The sequence below is a fragment of the Anguilla rostrata genome, chromosome 1, assembly GCF_018555375.3.
Source record: "Anguilla rostrata isolate EN2019 chromosome 1, ASM1855537v3, whole genome shotgun sequence".
NCBI classification, from domain to species: domain Eukaryota; kingdom Metazoa; phylum Chordata; class Actinopteri; order Anguilliformes; family Anguillidae; genus Anguilla; species Anguilla rostrata.
This window is the reverse complement of record NC_057933.1, coordinates 8,021,918-8,039,168: the sequence shown is the minus strand read 5'-3', so window position 1 is coordinate 8,039,168 and position 17,251 is coordinate 8,021,918. Positions and strand designations below refer to the sequence as shown.

The window sequence follows — 17,251 nt, the reverse complement described above, 5'->3', positions numbered from 1 at the left end:
CTAGCAGAGAGCACAGATATTGAGGGAAATTCTAAAATTGAGCTTTGTGTAAAAAGCTGGCAACGTTGGTTTCTCCTAGCACGAAGTGATGGCCAACAATCCAGCCTTTTATCTTCAGGATGACCAACATATTCTTAAAATGAAATTTAACACTATCCTTTTCAACTGACTTGCTGTTAGGCATGATGTATTTTGGGGTGAGGGGGTTTTCTGTTGCTGTAACTTGTGTTAATGATTACAGTTATCACCAAGAGGGCTATGTACAAATGTAGAACAGCACAAATAAAAAAACATAACAAATACCTATCCCAACAAACAAGTCACAGTCAATATGACCTAAGGTGTCCATTCTAAAGGGAAAGCTATCAGAGGCTGTCACAAAGCAGTATTTATTTAGCAATTTATTAAACTCTCTTCCTCTTTGATACATATCAATATAATAATAATAATAATAATAATATTTTATTTATAAAACACCTTTCATACCTGAAAATTCAGCTCAAAGTGCTGTATAATATAGTACTAAAGAAAACAATAATAAAATGTTTTTAAAAAATAGATAAACAAATAGAAACAATAATAAAAAATAATAAATTTATAATAATATAATAAATAAATAAATAAATATATAATGCAACATAATTGAAAATGAATACAAAATTATAATAACAGAACAACATAAAAAAACCTTTATATAATGTAAAAGCCAGAGTGAATATACGGTTTTAAATTGCTTTTCAAAAATGCCAACTGAGCTTGTTTCTCTGCTATTTTTTGGAAGAGTGTTCCATAGTTGTGGAGCATAAAAACAGAAGGAAGTTTCTCCACTCTTTTCGCGCATTTCCCTTGGGAGCTTGAGAAGACTAGGTGACTATTAAGTCACCATTTCTTATGTATGTATGCTAGTGTTTATGAAACGATGAGCTTCGTTGGCCCAAACAGTAGTATCTGGTTGTGATATACAATCTTTGATTCCCATTTCTGATTCCAACTGTCCAGTAATGTGCTGGTGCTGGCAGTACGACGTGAGGCATTGTGGGAAGGTACACACAGACCGTTGCGTCCGTCAAGGGAACAATCTATCTCTTCGTATTCCGGGCAGTTTGTACACAGACAATCATTTTAACCTCTGCTGAAAGAAACGTTGGGCAAAAATGTTCGAGTCTAAGATCCGTTTTTAGGGAACACCCTAAAATCAAGACGTATCGTTAACTAGCTACGTATTGCGGAAGCAGGAAACGCTTAGCTGAAGCCGTACCTTGCTTGCGGGAAAAGGGCATGCCCGTAGATTTCGCTACAATGGATTCGCTTGCATAGTCCATCTGTGGGTTCATCTGCGTTTCCCGGCGCTCTCCCCCACACTCTCCTCCCTTGCTTGCGAAGTGCTGTTTGACCAGGATGCTGAAGGTGTTTGGTGTCGTGGTGATTGCCGGGCTTGCGCTCGCTTGTTTAACGTCTTGGATTTTGGAGAGCTATGATACAGCTTTTCACCCTAAACGGAGCATCGCCAAACCCAACCACAGCACCGGGGATGGAGGTTGGAGCAGCGCTCCTCCGTATCCCGGCGGGGAATTGGATAATATATTCTGGTTTGTGCAGGTGAGATGGTGGTGTACAACTACTGGATACGAGATTACTGGTTGATTATCCGATGAACTCTCGTCCAGTCTTGCTCAGAATTTCAATTGTACTTGCTACTGTACCCAGTTATTCCAAAATACCATTGTCTGTTAAACAAAACACACACTGGCTAGCTAGTTGAAAGCGAGGTAGCTAGCTAGCAACCGGGTTGGGTATATAACTACTAACGTGCATGGTCATTCTACTGTATGTTACGGAAGATGGCTAGGGAGCACCATAATGTCCGATGGCTACAATGACCAAGACAGCGATCTGTTGTCAAGTTTGAGAGACCTTGGTTAAATGAAATCATAGCAATAGACCAGACTTTGCCGCGAGTGGCAGTTTGATTAGTGATCAGTCAGTAAGGGTTAAGAGTATAGTGGCGGAGTTGTTGCTATTGTATTAGTTCTGGCTAATGATCGCTAGAAATAATATGCTTGGTAACTTCAGTTGCTCCGCACAGGTTTCAGATATTCATATCAGCCGCTTCCACGACCCCAGACGTGTTCCAGATTTCGAGAAGTTCTGCACCGTTAACATTGATATAATCAAGCCAGCTCTTGTACTTGTAACAGGTAAGTCAATGTCGCTGTTCATGTTGTTGGCTTATTTTTATTTATTTATTAATTTAACATTTTGTGTATGTATGTTGGTGTATGTATGAAGATGGCGATATAAAAATAAACGTCATCTGTCACAGTGTGTCAAAAATACATTATTGATAGGACCCAGCGACAAAAGTGTTCAAAACCCCTTTTGAAATGGTACAATTGAACAAATGATTACATTTTTTTTGCCACGTGTGAGAAAAGGTCATGTATTGTTATGAAATTGTGAGTAGTTTTCAGTGTGCTCTTCTTTCAAAATAAAAGATTGTTAAGATTTGACACTTAAGTACAATTATGTCCTCAACAGCTATGAACATACTACAATAATGCCATGCCCATTTTATATCGACCTATCTTGAAATACCCTGCACACAATCAGATGCATTCTTTATGGACAAATTGGTGGAATGACACAGATTCATTTATTTATAATCATTGTATAAATTGCAGATAAGGCAACCACAAGCCAACCAAACTGGCACTTTCAAATATGTTTTTAGATGACTCTGTTTCAGTAACCAGTGGGGTTAATAATAGCTATATTTGGTATTTTAGCATATACAGACATAATGCAAATACAAATTCTTGGCCATGCATACATCTGAGTTTGAAAGCAATGTGACACAAATTGTGGATGCTAGCAGCAGCTGAATGTGTATAACGTTTTAATTTTTAAAAGTTGAACAAATTCCTCTTTGGAGATTTATTGTATCTCATTTGCATTCAATTTGTTAAGTAGGAGGTTTTGAAAGGAAATTTCAAAGGAGAATTTGTATTAATCAAAAACAGGCTAATGAATTAATCAGACATTTCATTTAATGTGGTATTATGCATAAACTATAATAGAATTCTATTATGTGTTGTTATATAACCGTGGTTATTGTTTTCATGGTATAGTATTGAATTTTCCTTAATTTATTGGAAAAACTTTCAGACTAGTTGTGAATGATATGACTTTAAAATGACAACACTTGAGACTCCTGGTATTTTGTTTAGGGTTTGTTTCTTTATTCAAAATGAAAGCTTGCTTTGCAGTGTTCAAAGTGAGATGTTTACGGGTGGTAATGTAAACCCACGCCACGGTGTTGGATGCAGATTACTGTGGTGCAGAGCCCAGGAACATGCTTTAGTGCCAGCACACAGAATCACACACAAATGTATTCACTTACTGTATCCTCTTACAAACATATTTGGCATTTTACAGCATGTTAGCATTTATTGCACAAATAGCATTTTATGGTAACTACGGGATTGTGTGTTCAGGACAGCAAGCTAGCTGGTTATCTAGCTGATGTTTAAGTATTAGGCTATTAGCATGGTAATGCGTGCTTATTATAAGCTTGCTAGTCGGGATGGCAACCTGTTTTTTTCTTATATCACACAGTGTTTCACCAAACTGGGCATTTTTTTGGTTAGTTGTTGACAATGTCCAAATGGGGTGAATTGCTGTTTTACCATGGCTACCTGTCTTGTTTTATCTTAGACGGGGCTTGTTGGCCTTAGTGACTCGTTTATGACACATTTTTTCCAAACTGTGTGTTCAGTTTTCAGCTCTTTTCCATTGTACAGGGCGTCTTGTTGGACTTTGGTAGCGGCCAGCCAGTGGAATGTTTGTTTCAAAGCGTGCGTCAGGCTTTTCTCTTCCCTATCTCAGTAGAGGCTTCAGGTGGTCTGCAGTGGCAAGTGGAGTATCGTATTAACTTGCATCATGCCAATCCCACACATGAAACTTTACATTAAATGCATTGAACGGACTTGAGCTTGGAAGTAATTACAAATTGAAATGTTTATTCAAAAATTGCTGCTGCTGCCGCCGCCACCGCTTTGTATCACATTAATGCTGCATATCTAACTGTGCATGAAATGAACTGAATGGACTTGATACAGGAAGTAATTACAAATTAAACAAATATATACGCAAAAAGAGCTTCTGCTTTTCTCACTTCACAATCCACCGATTGAACTGCGCGTTTCCTGTGCCGGAGGGCACCCATCCGTGGCATGCAGATCACAGATTATCGTGCCCCCGCCCCCCACACCCCATTCCCCTGCCCCCCCCCCAAGGACAGCGATATGTAGCGGTAAGCTGCCATGCCGGCATCCTCAGGATTTGATCTGGGCCGTGGGGTGCATCCTTGGCTCACACTGAGAACGTTTTCTTCCACTGCATTCCCCAGCTGGGAGAGCACCTCCGCCCCCCCCGTTTAATATTCATTTGATTCTTCATCCCTCATTAGAATGTTAATTTGAATAGGTTAGAATCAGCAGCTGGTGAACGTTAAATGCAGTATATCCTCAATTCAACATTTCACGTTTTTATCATGTGTTTTATAAAGTTGCATAATAATAATTTGGGATAAGTGATACAATTCGGCAGCCAGCTGTGAATATGGAATTCAGGTTTTTTATTTTTTTGTGATCATGTGGTAACTTGGCTAATTCCTGTGTACACTGTAGGTTTCAGTTGTTATGCAGAAAAGGACGGCTTGGCAGGCTATTTTTAAAAGATTAAATGAGGAGAATTCGGTTTGTCATTTATGGGAACAATTAAAAGACAGGTTGTGAATGCACATCTAACAGAGTTCATAAGTATGAGGGGTAGGATTGATGGGGAAAGAAGGATAGTGGTCCAAACAATGTTTCAGCTTTCCTTCTAAAATCACAGCCTGGGAATTCTGACATGACAGCTTTTGGTAGCCATGGTGACAATGTCTACTGTGACATAGCTGAGTCCTTCTTAGACCACCATTAGATCACTGGACTCTGGGGTACCGCTTGTACTGGCCAGGATTTAAACGTCCAACTGTTTGATTCTCTGTCTGCATCTGTCTGTCGACCAGGAGACCTGACCGACGCGAAGACGGAGAGCAAGGTCGGCTCCCTGCAGCACGAGGTTGAGTGGCAGGCCTACCACAACATCCTGAAGAGGTCCCACGTGCTGGAGCGCACCAAGTGGATCGACATCCGCGGAAACCACGGTGACCGCCCCCCCGCCTCTCCGTTCGCCCGTTTCGGTCCTGATTGACAGGAAGGGTACAGTGACCGTAATGTGGGGGCCAGGGGCAACAGAGTTCAGAAACGCACGTGCGAATGACCGTAAGATCCGCGGGATTTGTAAGGGGAAAGACCCACGGAAGGCTTGGCAATGGCATGGGCTAAATATGGGCCTAAGCCAGAGTGCTACTGAATCATATCTCGCCCAGTTGTTCGGGCTGAAGCTCAGCAAACGGCGCATTTAGCTCTGGCGTGTTGCCTATCCCATAACATTATAACGATGACATGATGCATAGGGAATGAGTACGGGGGGTCTTCTGCTTTTATGGGGCTCATAAAACATTTACCAAGAGCGCTGAATTAAATCGCACGATGCTTTCTGACCGTGCGGTCAGCTTGTAACACACACGGCTCACACCCCAGGGATGTAACCTTAAATATTAAAAGGTTCACTGAAAGGCAGTGATTTCGTGTTCTAGCCAGTGCTTTCCCTGAACTGGAAGAGAAAAAAATGGACAGTGCTCAGAATAATATTAAATATTACTATATTACATGAATGTATGAGGGCACGATATGCAGGTACGATTCTGCGTGAGCCTTGCTCTGCGTGCTCAATCTGCCTCATCTGTTCATTTCCTGTCGACCTTTCCTGAACCGACCGGGCATTTTGATTTGTGTCGCAGACCCGAAGAGGGGACTGGGTGTGACAGTAATGCAAGAAACGAGAGAGGAGGAGAGGCATTTTTCTTTCCCTTTTTCCGTTGTTGTTTTCTTCACCGCTTGTTTTTTCCTTCCTGTTATCGAATTACCGATGCTGTTAGACCTGAAACGTGATCTCCTCCCTCTGCCCGCACCCCCATCCCCGTGTTCTCGAAGAACCGGAAAGTCTGCGCCACCGCTGTAAAACCTCGGCGTAAAAGCATCCCATTACTGGAACTCTTCGCTTGGACCGTGGGCCATTTAGAGGAACCGAGATTACAGACTCCGTGTGGTGGGCTGATGGGGTGGTGTGTCAGTCTCGGGGTCAAATGCGCTGTCTCCGGTTATATTGATTGACGCCACTGTGTGAGGTTTGTTTTGTAGAGGCCTTTTTTTCCCGGTATGGAAATGCAAGTGTTTTTTTTTTTTTGTAAGCTTCATCTGAGTCTTGGTGAAGATCAATCCGATGTCTTCCTCTGCTCGGTGTGCTAAGTGATTCTTGTCGTTTCGGGAAAGTCGAGAGAGTTCTTCAGACAGAAACATCCCGAGGTTTTCGTGAATGTAAATCTGCTATTGCTTTTCAGGCTGTTCCCGTTAATCTCTCTTTTTCCCTTTTCAGATGCTTTCAATATAATCTCCCTGGAGAGTGTAAATAACTACTACAGGTCAGAAATGACTCCTGTTTCTACTCTTTCTATTACCGTTGAGGATTTTAGTGGCAACAGCATCAGCAGTTGTGATTGTACAGTGTATGACCAAAGGTATGTGGACATCCCTGAGTCTGGGGCTGTTTTTTTATGGTTTGTGCTTGGCCTCTTAGTTTCAGTGAAGTCATATCTTAATGCTGCGCCACACAATCACATTTTAGAGGATTCTGTGCTTCCCCAACAGTTTGGGGAAGGCCCTTTTCTGTGTCAGCATGACAGTGCCCCCTGGACACACAGCGAGGTCCATATAGAAATGGTTTTGTCGAGAATGGTGTGGAAGAACTTGACTGGTCTGCACAGAGCCCTGACCTCAACCCTATCCAACAGCTTTGGGATGAACTGGAATGCCATCTGCTTGTCTGGCCTAATCGTCCAATCAGTGCCTAACCTCACGGATGCTCTTCTGGCTTCTGGAAGCAAATCCTTGCAGCAGTGCCCCAACATCTAGTATAAAGACTTCCCAGAAAAGTGGAGGTTGTTATAGCGTCAAAGGGTGGACCATCTCCATATTAATGCCCATAATTCTGGATGAGATGTTGGATGTCAGGTGTCCACATACTTTTGGCCATGTAGTGTATCATTTGGACTAATAATAATAATAATAATAATAATCATAATAATCATAATAATAATAATAATAATAATTGTGGGTTTTTTTTGTCCTGTAATATATTTGTATGACAACATTCTGTTGTGCTCGCCCCTTGTGTTTTTTGTTGTTGCTGCTGTCAGGAAGTACTCTGCCATTCAGAAGGCCGGCTCGTTCCACTACGTACACAAGCTGCCCTTCGGCAACTACTCCTTCATCTGCGCCGATGCCACCCTCACGCCTGGGCCCAAGCGCCCCTACAACTTCTTCGGCATTCTGAGCCAGGTGAGGACACATCCCAAGGCATTCATAAGGGGAGGTCGCTTCCACTGCCTTATGAAGTCATTACACGCACAGTGGTGCTCTTATATTACCCCCATTTGCAGGTCATAATGTTTTGCAAGTAGATGATTAATAGGTCGGGAGGAAATGACCAGTTAGCAATTACCATTACCATTAGCAGAGTATTCAAGTGGATGAAATGAGAGTTTATGACCGTATAGGGCCCTGATACTGTACAGTGTAATAAGTTTAGTGCGTTCCCCTCCCTTAGAATGAGATGGACAAGTTGGCCACCTTCAGGTTGGAGAGCCAGAGCAGTAACCAGTCCATTTGGTTTGGCCATTATACCACGTCGACGGTCATCTCTCCTTTCCCAGGAGTGCGAGAGCTCATGAGGTAAGAGGCTGAACTGTCGGCTGGCTGATTCGTCCAGTCATGCGGATTTGAGGCCCGTGAACTGGGAAGTTTACATCAGAAATACATTAGGGGGGACTGCTGAGTGGCTCGTTTGGTTAACTTTTAAAGAGTGGTTTTTTTTGTTTGTTTTTTTTTTTTTGGAATGTTCTAAAATTCTAGGTCAGTGTTCTAGAACCCCATTGCTTTCATTTACCACAAGTGATTGTTATATCAGCATTAGAATGTTCGGTTAAGAACATTCTAATCACACCATTCTAATGCAAGTGCACCCTTATAGTGCATGGCCCCAAGATTCAGGCTCTAACCCCCTCTGAGCCTGCCCAGTTCCAGTTGTGGCCAACAGCCTTGCAGGGCAAAGCAAAATTTGGGGCGCCGTCAACCAGGGGTAGCGAGGTGTTCGATCGGCCAGGTTCCGCATCTCATCGCTCTCTAGCGCCCCCCGCTGGTCGGTCGCCTGCGAGTTCGCCTTGTTGAGCTGTACATGAGGGTCCTTTCCTCTGACTCATCTCCAGAGCGAGAAGCGGCGGTTGGCATTGTGTCCTTTGGAGGAGAGCGTGTGCTCTTCTACGCTCTTCAGAATCGATATCAGAGGTCCCAGCAGTGAACGCTGATGTGCGTTTAGGCATGACAGATATTGGGGCGGGGGGGGGGGGAAAGGGGGCAAAGCCTAAAAAAGCAAGCCTTTAGGAGCCCCTGTGTACAAATGGGGCGGCAGTGTAGTATAATGGGTAAGGAGCGGGCCTGGTAACCTAAGGGTTACAGGTTCGATTCCCGGGTAAGACATTGCCATCGTACCATTGAGCAAGGTACTTAATTGCTTCAGTATATGTCCAGCTGTATGAATGGATGCAATGTAAATGCTATGTTAAAAGTTGGTCTGGAAGAGACTGTCTGCTAAATGCCTGTAATGTAAATCCCAGTCATTTAGTGTTGGACAGGACTGTCATTTTTCTGAAGTGAAAGAAGCAGGTATTGTCCACAGCAGGTATTACCCCTCTGGAGGTCTATTGTTGAAATAAAAAAGGTGGACCATAATGCCCCTTGCTCCTCCCCTTTACCTGCGCAGCTCGGCGGTGGCGTACCTGTGCGGGCACCTGCACACACTGGGGGGGCTCATGCCCGTACTGCACAGCCGACACCCACAGGGCACGCTGGAGCTCGAGCTGGGGGACTGGATGGACAACCGCAGGTGAGGTCTACCTGTGCCGAGGACACGCCCCCTCCCATTCAGCCTGCTGTCACTCACACATGCAGCCCTCGTTGTGTTGCCCTCACACAGCAACAGTAAATGCATTAACATGGACGACAGGCAGCTTTTATGTTCCTCTATTGACTAAGCTGACATTCCTGTCCTGAGCCCAACCCTGTTCTGTGTATCTACAGTTTTCACAGCTCTAATTTGGCGCACCTGACTCTACTAATTAGCAGCTCAGTGAGATGTCTAGCTGATGAATGAGGTGTGTGGCTTTGTTAGGGTTGGAATGAAAACCTGCAGGATGGTACATCTCCAGGAACAGGGTTGGGCAGGCCTGGGCTGGGTGAACAGCCACACAGGTCTGAAAATTGACTGGAGCTTGATCCAGGGAAGCAGCGCTGGAATAACCGTATTGGCAGCGTCACTCCGAAGGGCGAAAGCGTGCCAATCGAAGCTGTCGTCCTCAGGTACCGCGTGCTCGCCTTTGACCACGACCTGCTGAGCTTCTCCGACCTGGTGTTCGAGGAGTGGCCCGCCGTTCTCATCACCAACCCCAAGGGGGCGCTGTACCTCCACCCCGGGCTGGAGCCCCTGGGCCGGATCCGGCAGTCTACGCACATCAGGTGTCCCCTCTGTGTGTGTCCTCTGAAACCCTAAAAACACCCAGTCCGCCGTCTACCCGCCAGTCCGTCTGTAAAGCTGAGCAAAAGCACTGCAGTCAGCGAATTCGGCCTCAGGTGCTCTGCTGAAATGTTCAGCGCAGACCTGGGTCAAATACGTATTTGTTTCGGATTCAAATACATTTCTGCGCTTTACTGATCTTGTCTGGTGTATTGGAACCGATTAAATACCCTCAAAAAAGTGCAAACCCTGCCTTCTGGTCATATTGGCAGCTTCAGTTACACCAGGCAAGATCAACAGAACACAACAACAACAGAACAGTCATTGAATCCATTCATTGAGTGTGAAGTGTTAAACGATGGTGGGTGAGTGCGTTATGAACACGGCTGTGGTCCTGTTCCCTGGAACCAATAGGATCCTGGCGTTTTCCGAGGCACCAATCACAGCCGTGCACGTCAGCGTGGACGGGCGCTCGCTGGGGGAGGCGTGGCCTGCCGGGGGGCCGCTCTACGTGCTGTCCTGGGACCCCTCTCTCTACGCTACCGGACTGCACTCCATCCTGGTTAAAGTGGAGGTAAAATTTAAATAAAAAATGAAAAAAAAAACTGAATTCCTATTTTCTATAAAATTTTGTTCACCAGAAACTATTAACTGTTAAGAGAAGGAGTGGCAATGTTATAGTGGCAGAGTAGTGATGGACAGAGTGGCAGAGTCATCTGATAGAGTGATTGTGGCAGAGTGATAGAGAGACAGAATGATCGAGTGCTAGAGCAGTAGAGTGACAGTGATAGATTGACAGAATGAGCAGTAGAGTGGTAGAGCGATAGAGTGATAGAGCAATAGAGAAGTAGAGCGGTAGAGCGATAGATTGATAGAGCAATAGAGCAGTAGAGTGATAGGGTAATAGAGCGGTAGAGCAGTAGAGTGGTAGAGCGATAGAGCGGTAGAGCAGTAGAGCGGTAGTGGTAGAGCAGTAGAGTGGTAGAGCGATAGAGCGGTAGTGGTAGAGCAGTAGAGTGGTAGAACGATAGAGCGGTAGTAGTAGAGTGGTAGAGCGGTAGAGCAGTAGAGTGGTAAAGCGATAGAGCGGTAGTGGTAGAGCAGTCATTCCTGTGCCTCTCTCTCCTGTCAGGACTCTGCTGGCCGCTCGGTGGTGCAGGAGCAGCAGTTCACCCTGGAGGACAGCGTCGCTCTGGGGTTTGGCTTCGTCCAGTCCTTCATCCTCCTCACGGACCACTACATCATGGTACTGCCACGCCTGCACCCCTAAACCACTCCCCGCTGACCCCCTAACCCACTCCTCACTGACCCCCTAACCCACTCCTCACTGACCCCCTAACCCACTCCTCACTGACCCCCTAAACCACTCCTCACTGACCCCCTAAACCACCCTTACTGACCCCCTAACCCACTCCTAAACCACAGCCCCTTATTGAGTATCAATTTAAAAACTGTTACTTCCTATAGCCCACACCTGCCATTGACAGTATGCTCAATATGCGTTGGACAGCTACACTGACACAGACTGCGTACTGCAGTGTCGGGCACGAGTGCCAGCTGTTTGCAAGTGGAAGCGGAGCTTAGTGAAGTGCTGAAGAGACTGAGAGATAGCTTTATATGTGCAAAGTAAATGGGTCTGCAGATAAGAGAGAGCGAGGATGTAGATCAGGAGAGCTGGTAAGCCGCAGGGCCAATGGGTGCTTGCATCAGCAAGTGTACTTTAAGATGGAGGAGTAAACATTTAGATCGGGCTGACTGATGAAAGCACATCTGGTCATCGGCTCGCAGCCCTTATCTTTGCGCTGAATAAAAAGCCGTCCTGCTTTTCTGATGTAAGGCAGACGCCATTTCTTTGTGAGGCTGGTTGTAGCCGTGGCTGTGTTTTTATAGGATTTTGTCCCTGTTTAGTTTATCTTTTAATTTAGTCTGCTTTTCTTAAAAAATTGGTCCTCACCGTTCTTTAATTGAATCTTACTTTAAACTGTCTTCACAAACCACCCCTGCACTTACTGTAGGATGGTCCTATTTAAACCTGAAATGTCTTCCTCAATATTTAATGTGGCTCTATATTTGATTTGCTTTAGTGGAACACTAAGATTGAAAATCTTTTTTAAAGAATCAATATTTTATACTTCAAATGAATTTAAAGTAAAGAAAAGAAGTATACATAAAGTAAAGAAATGTATACTTTAAATCAAAATAAAAATATTTGAATGAGTCAAAAATTACCATGCTTATTACTTATTTGCATTCTCAGACTGTACATGGGCAAACCTTAAAAACTTTATTTAAACACATCGTTACCAGCTTACAGACAGAAACTGCACCTCTCACTACACAGCGAGTGTGAGTACTGGGCCTGTGGGAAACTGCCCCCCCCCCCCACTATCTCCCCCTACTATCTCTCCACTGCACCCACTCACACAGCGTGCAGCGTCTCAGGTCCTGGTTACCCACAGTCCTTTGAGACGTGGCTGTGCTCTTCTCCCGCCCAGGCCCGGGTCATGTTCGTGTTCATAGTGCTGCTGAACATCGGCGGGCTGATCGTGTTCAGGCTCCTGCGGGTTCCGACTCTGAGAGGTGAGGCTGAACACTGACATACCTGTAGGACAGTGGTCTCCAGCCCTGGTCCTGGAGAGCTGCAGGGTCTGCTGGTTTTTGTTTTCAGCTTAAGATCAGCACCCAATTGAGACCCAAGACACCGGGTGAGTTGAGCTAACTGTGTAATCAACTGCTCTAATTGATTCGTGAAGTGCAGAGTCACTATGAAAACCAGCAGACCCTGTAGCTCTCCAGGACCAGGGTTGGAGACCACTGCTGTAGGGTCTCTATCAGACCTGGGTCAAATACGGATTTGTTTTGGATTCAAATACTTTTCTACATTTTACTGCTGATCTTGTCTGGTGTATTGGAACCAATGAAATACTCTCAAAAAGTGAAAACCCTGCCTTCTGGTCATTTTGGCAGGCTCAGTTACACCAGGCAAGATCAACAGAGCACAGAAAAGTATTTGAATCCAAATCAAATACGTATTTGACCCAGGTCTGACCTCTATAACTGATCCTGATTTATGGCAGATGCTTCGTTTTTGTGACTCCTGATTTGTGTTGCTCTGTTTATTTCAGTGTCTTCTGGAGTCCATGCTCAGGTCTACATGTCCCTCCATCTCCTCAGCAAAACGGATACCTTCTACTACTCCCTGCTCATGTTCAACCTATGTACAGCTCTTGGTACGTTCAGCTGAAATGGAACAAGCTAAAGACATTTATTTTATTGATTCGCTGTTTTTTTTAATCACCTACATAGCAGATATCTGGAACATTATGCACAAATATTTTTTCCATACTATCTATTTTCACGGCTGGAAATTTTACTGTAGCAATTTTAGGTTCAGAACCTCGCTCAAGGGTACAGTGGCAGTACTCCATGTGAGATTTGAACCTGCAACCCCAGTTGCTTTTCCACTGCACTGCACTGCCTGCACTGCACTTTAGTGTATGTTCAGTTCAATTTAATTACATTTTTATTGCGCTGTATACGACAAGTTGTCTCAAAAAGCAGCGCTTTATAGATCCCAGACCTGAGACCCCCTCAGAGCAGGGCTGTTGTATGTGCTTCGCTCAGTAAATTTATTGTTTTATTTTGTGTATACGTGTCCTCACGCAGGTCCCTGGTTCATTGGGGAGGTGATTGACGGACACAGCGGAGCCTGTTTCGCGTTTGGGGTGTTTGTTGACGGCCACTTCCTGGAGGGCAGCCTCACGTTCGTGGTGGGAGTTGTGCAGGTGAGCTGACCTCTTGAGTTGAAGCCCCCAGGTTTTAACGCTCTGAAGAGTAGGCTTTCTGGAACGTTTTTCAAAAGTGTTCTAGAACTCCATTAATTTCAGTTACCAGCGGTGATTGTGACATCAGCATTAGAATGTTCAGTTAAGAACATTCTAATCACATGTCATAGTACCCTTTAAATGGTTAAAACCAGGAGACACCGGATCAGCTTTTCCAGAGGCGAAAGTGTAGGGCGCGGTTTGTTTATAAGCTTCTCGTTTATAAAAAAAAAAACAGTAACAGCTTTCATAAGGAGAAGCTGTGAAATTCAGACTGCTTCTCTGAGCTCCTCATGCAGAAACCCTGTTAGCTCTTGTTAATACCGTGTTGCTATTTTGGCGGTTCTCTGCAGAAGTTTCGGTACTCTGCAGTAAGGCAGCCTTCTGCTCAGTACAAAAAATATTTCCAATAGGAAAAACCAGAAAGAATGCTGAAGTGTGTTTGAGAGCTTTAACCCAGTGATTTTCATCTACACGGTCATGTTACACAGACCACTGCATTAATTATGATATCCAGATGGGCAGTAGATGGCAGTAAATCCTCTGAAAAGCCTGTGTACTGTTTGTAATCGGCAGTCCAGTGCAAGAGTCTCTGTATAGATAAGTTTGGACGACCTCCAACGGAGGTAGCCATTTTGTTGGCAAAATGTCTTGCACGAACACGCCAAGCGATCTGTTTGACCTCCAACATTTTCAGGCTCTTGGAACATTCAGAAAACTGCCTAATTTAAATGAACTATAGAACCCCAGGAAGTTCAAAATCAACTATGTATTCCTTTTTATTTTATTGGTTTCAAACCACAACTTGCATTGTCACTTAAAAAACTAGAATTAATATGGACAGGCATTTGAGTCATACATGCTGGCAGACAGACACAGACAAAACCTGAAGAGACCTCGTGCTGAAAGCGTGCAGGGTAAGCAACACGTTCGTGCGTGGCACGCTAGTATATCACAGCTCTCAGTTAGCTGCTGTTATACAATAGTGTGAAAATACAGATCTCATCATTTATTTGACAACAGAAATATCAGTCAGTATTTTATTTTTTTCTCTTTTTTTAACTGAGCCTGTAAATGTGTAGCAAGGCACACACGGATATGAATACAGCATTCGGTCCCCATGTTAAGTCGTATATTCTGCAAAGCACAGCTTTTGAGGGTTCTCTGATTTAAGTCCAGTAATGCACCACCGAGCCAAATTCAGAGACCAGACACACACAGACATACACAGACACATGCACACACACATAGACCCCCCCCACACCACACACACACATACACACACACATAGACCCCCCACACACACATACACACACATAGACCCCACACACACACATACATACACATAGACCCCCCACACACACATACACACACACATAGACCCCACACAAACACATACACACACATACACACAGACCCCACACACACACAGACACACACACAGAGACCCCACACACACACACACACACACTAATTGTGTGCACCAGTGCGCAGAGATGTAGGAGAGAACAGAAACAGACAGAAGGGAAAGGGCAGGTAAAAGCTGGAGCTCACTCTGTCACATCCCGCCCCAACAGGTGGTCTTCTTCAACATGCCCCTCACCTGCTACCTGTGCTGGAGCCTTCACCTGCGTTGCCGTGGAAACTCTTTCCGCTCGCACTTCCGGCGGGTGGGGCGCGGGCGGACGGTGGGGGTGCACCTGGGCATGCTGCTGCTCCTGAGCTGGCAGGCCTACTCCTGCTACTTCCTGCTGGAGACCTACGGGCCCCTGGCCTTCTTCCTGTCGCCCGTGCGCACCTGGGCCCTGGGACTGGGCCTGCTGCTGGTGTACCGAGCCTGGAGAGGGCCCGCCCCCCGTCTCCGTGACGACAGCAAGGCCACTGCGCCGTCATGACGACGGCACCCGCCCCTGCTTTAGGTTCCCTTACTGGCTTTTATTTAATTAATTTCAAAAAATGTTTTCATTATGGTGTATCCATTTTTTTTTTTTTTTTTTGCTCAAGATTATATTGGTGCCAAGTTTCTTTTCCACTTTGTAAACCACTGCCAGAAATTCCCCCTAGCCAATCACTTAAAAAATGTCATTGTGCATAATTGTAGGTATTCCACTTGCTTTGTAGGATCATAAAAGGAGAAGTGAGCTCAGCTCTGTAGTCCAACACTATACAGGTCCTCCTGTGTATTTGCAGAATATCCTTGAATGTGAAGCGTAGTTTTCAGGGAGGACTACTCTTCAGTGAGTCCCTCCTCATCAGTGCAGTCCCAGGATGAAGAGTTTTTTTTTTCTTTTCTCTGAGATTCAAGCCACACAGTATGTCCTGGAAAAAAAAAAACATGGCTTTGCCTTTTAGACAGCATTTCTTTTTTCCGAAGAAAGTAATTTCCTGATTTTGATTTGTGTAATCCACATCCTGCTCATCTTATTTTCATGGGCCTAGTAGTTTATAGATTTTTTTATTTTTTTTAAAAATCTGCTTCACTATGTCTGACTTTGCATTGCTTTTCCATGCTGTGATCCTCCGTTGCGGCATCTTCAGGCTCTGTACGCTCTTAGTACACAACTTTAGTGTGGAATACCAGTTTACCTGCATCTCCCACTGGCTCCAAGGGAGTGCCTACACGTGCGTGAGTGTGCGGTACTAAATGCACTGCCCTGCGCTGAACACAGTGCACTATGCGTCGCCTTCAACCTTACCACTGATTAGGAGCAGCCTTGTCTCTCTGCCAGCCGTGGTCAAACCGTGCTCAGACGTCACTGCCGGAGGCGATTAAACAGTCTCTTTCTAACGGGGGTTCAGTAGTGCACTGCACCGACGGCCCTGCTCTTCCTTTTCCATTCGCTGTTGCAAAAAGTTTGCAAAGCATGATGGGAAGTTATTTTATCAATGTCACACACCTTGCCACAATTTGAGCCCCAGTACTTCCTTCAGCCATTTTGGGTGTCGCTGCACTGCATACGCTAAGCCAAGGGTTGGGGAGATGAAAAGAAACGGCACTGCACCGTCATGGAAGTCTGACACGTTGTGGGCGGGAATGTGTTAGCCTCACGTTTGAGTTGATAGCGAGCGTGGACAACACTGCATTCAGGAGTCATACTGTGAATTCATTTTACACATTTAAAACATTTTACCCATTTAAGTCTCTGCCAGGTCAGTTTCTGGCCAGTTCCCAGTCTCTGAATTGCGGGTATAGGAAGTGACCCTTGTTCCACTGGCTGGAGTCACACGACAGGTTTCTACCTCTATATAAATGCAATTTTTGTTTTTGTTATTTTATTTTATGAACACAACTTATGAAGAATCGGTTGGATGGGAAACTGCGTGAATAACTTTGTTCGTATCTTTAACTGAAGATGGTTGGTTATAATTAGCATTGGGCATGCATGGGAATTATATCTTTATATCTATATAAAACAGTTTTTTCTGTTCCTCCTTCGTACATACACCTCTGTGTTTTTGTGAGAGGATTTCTACCCCCCATCCTTTTTCACAAACGGAGTATCTGTTGCTGTCGAGAAACACCTTTACTGTCAGACTGCAACGTCGTGCTGATTTTATTATTGTTCAGTATTATCTTCAGTCTGGGTGACTGTACGCAGTGCTTCCGTGGTTTCTGAGGAGAGCAGTGCAAGTGCTTCCCAACTTAGTTTGCACTGCGGAGACTGCCGAGCGGAACCTGACGCTCTTTAACA

General features: G+C 44.8%; 1 protein-coding gene across 1 annotated transcript; it reads left to right on the top strand.

The window, feature by feature from the left end:
• Nucleotides 1-998: 998 nt before the first annotated feature.
• tmem62 (transmembrane protein 62) lies at nucleotides 999-15,454 on the top strand. The gene is made up of 14 exons (XM_064311542.1): nucleotides 999-1,599; nucleotides 2,087-2,198; nucleotides 5,072-5,209; nucleotides 6,544-6,589; nucleotides 7,364-7,505; nucleotides 7,774-7,898; nucleotides 8,986-9,108; nucleotides 9,582-9,737; nucleotides 10,150-10,309; nucleotides 10,868-10,981; nucleotides 12,231-12,315; nucleotides 12,861-12,965; nucleotides 13,402-13,520; nucleotides 15,137-15,454. Exons 1-14 carry the CDS (start codon nucleotides 1,399-1,401, stop codon nucleotides 15,452-15,454), a joined length of 1,944 nt encoding a protein of 647 aa, XP_064167612.1. The 5' UTR covers nucleotides 999-1,398.
• The last annotated feature ends 1,797 nt before the right edge of the window (nucleotides 15,455-17,251 follow it).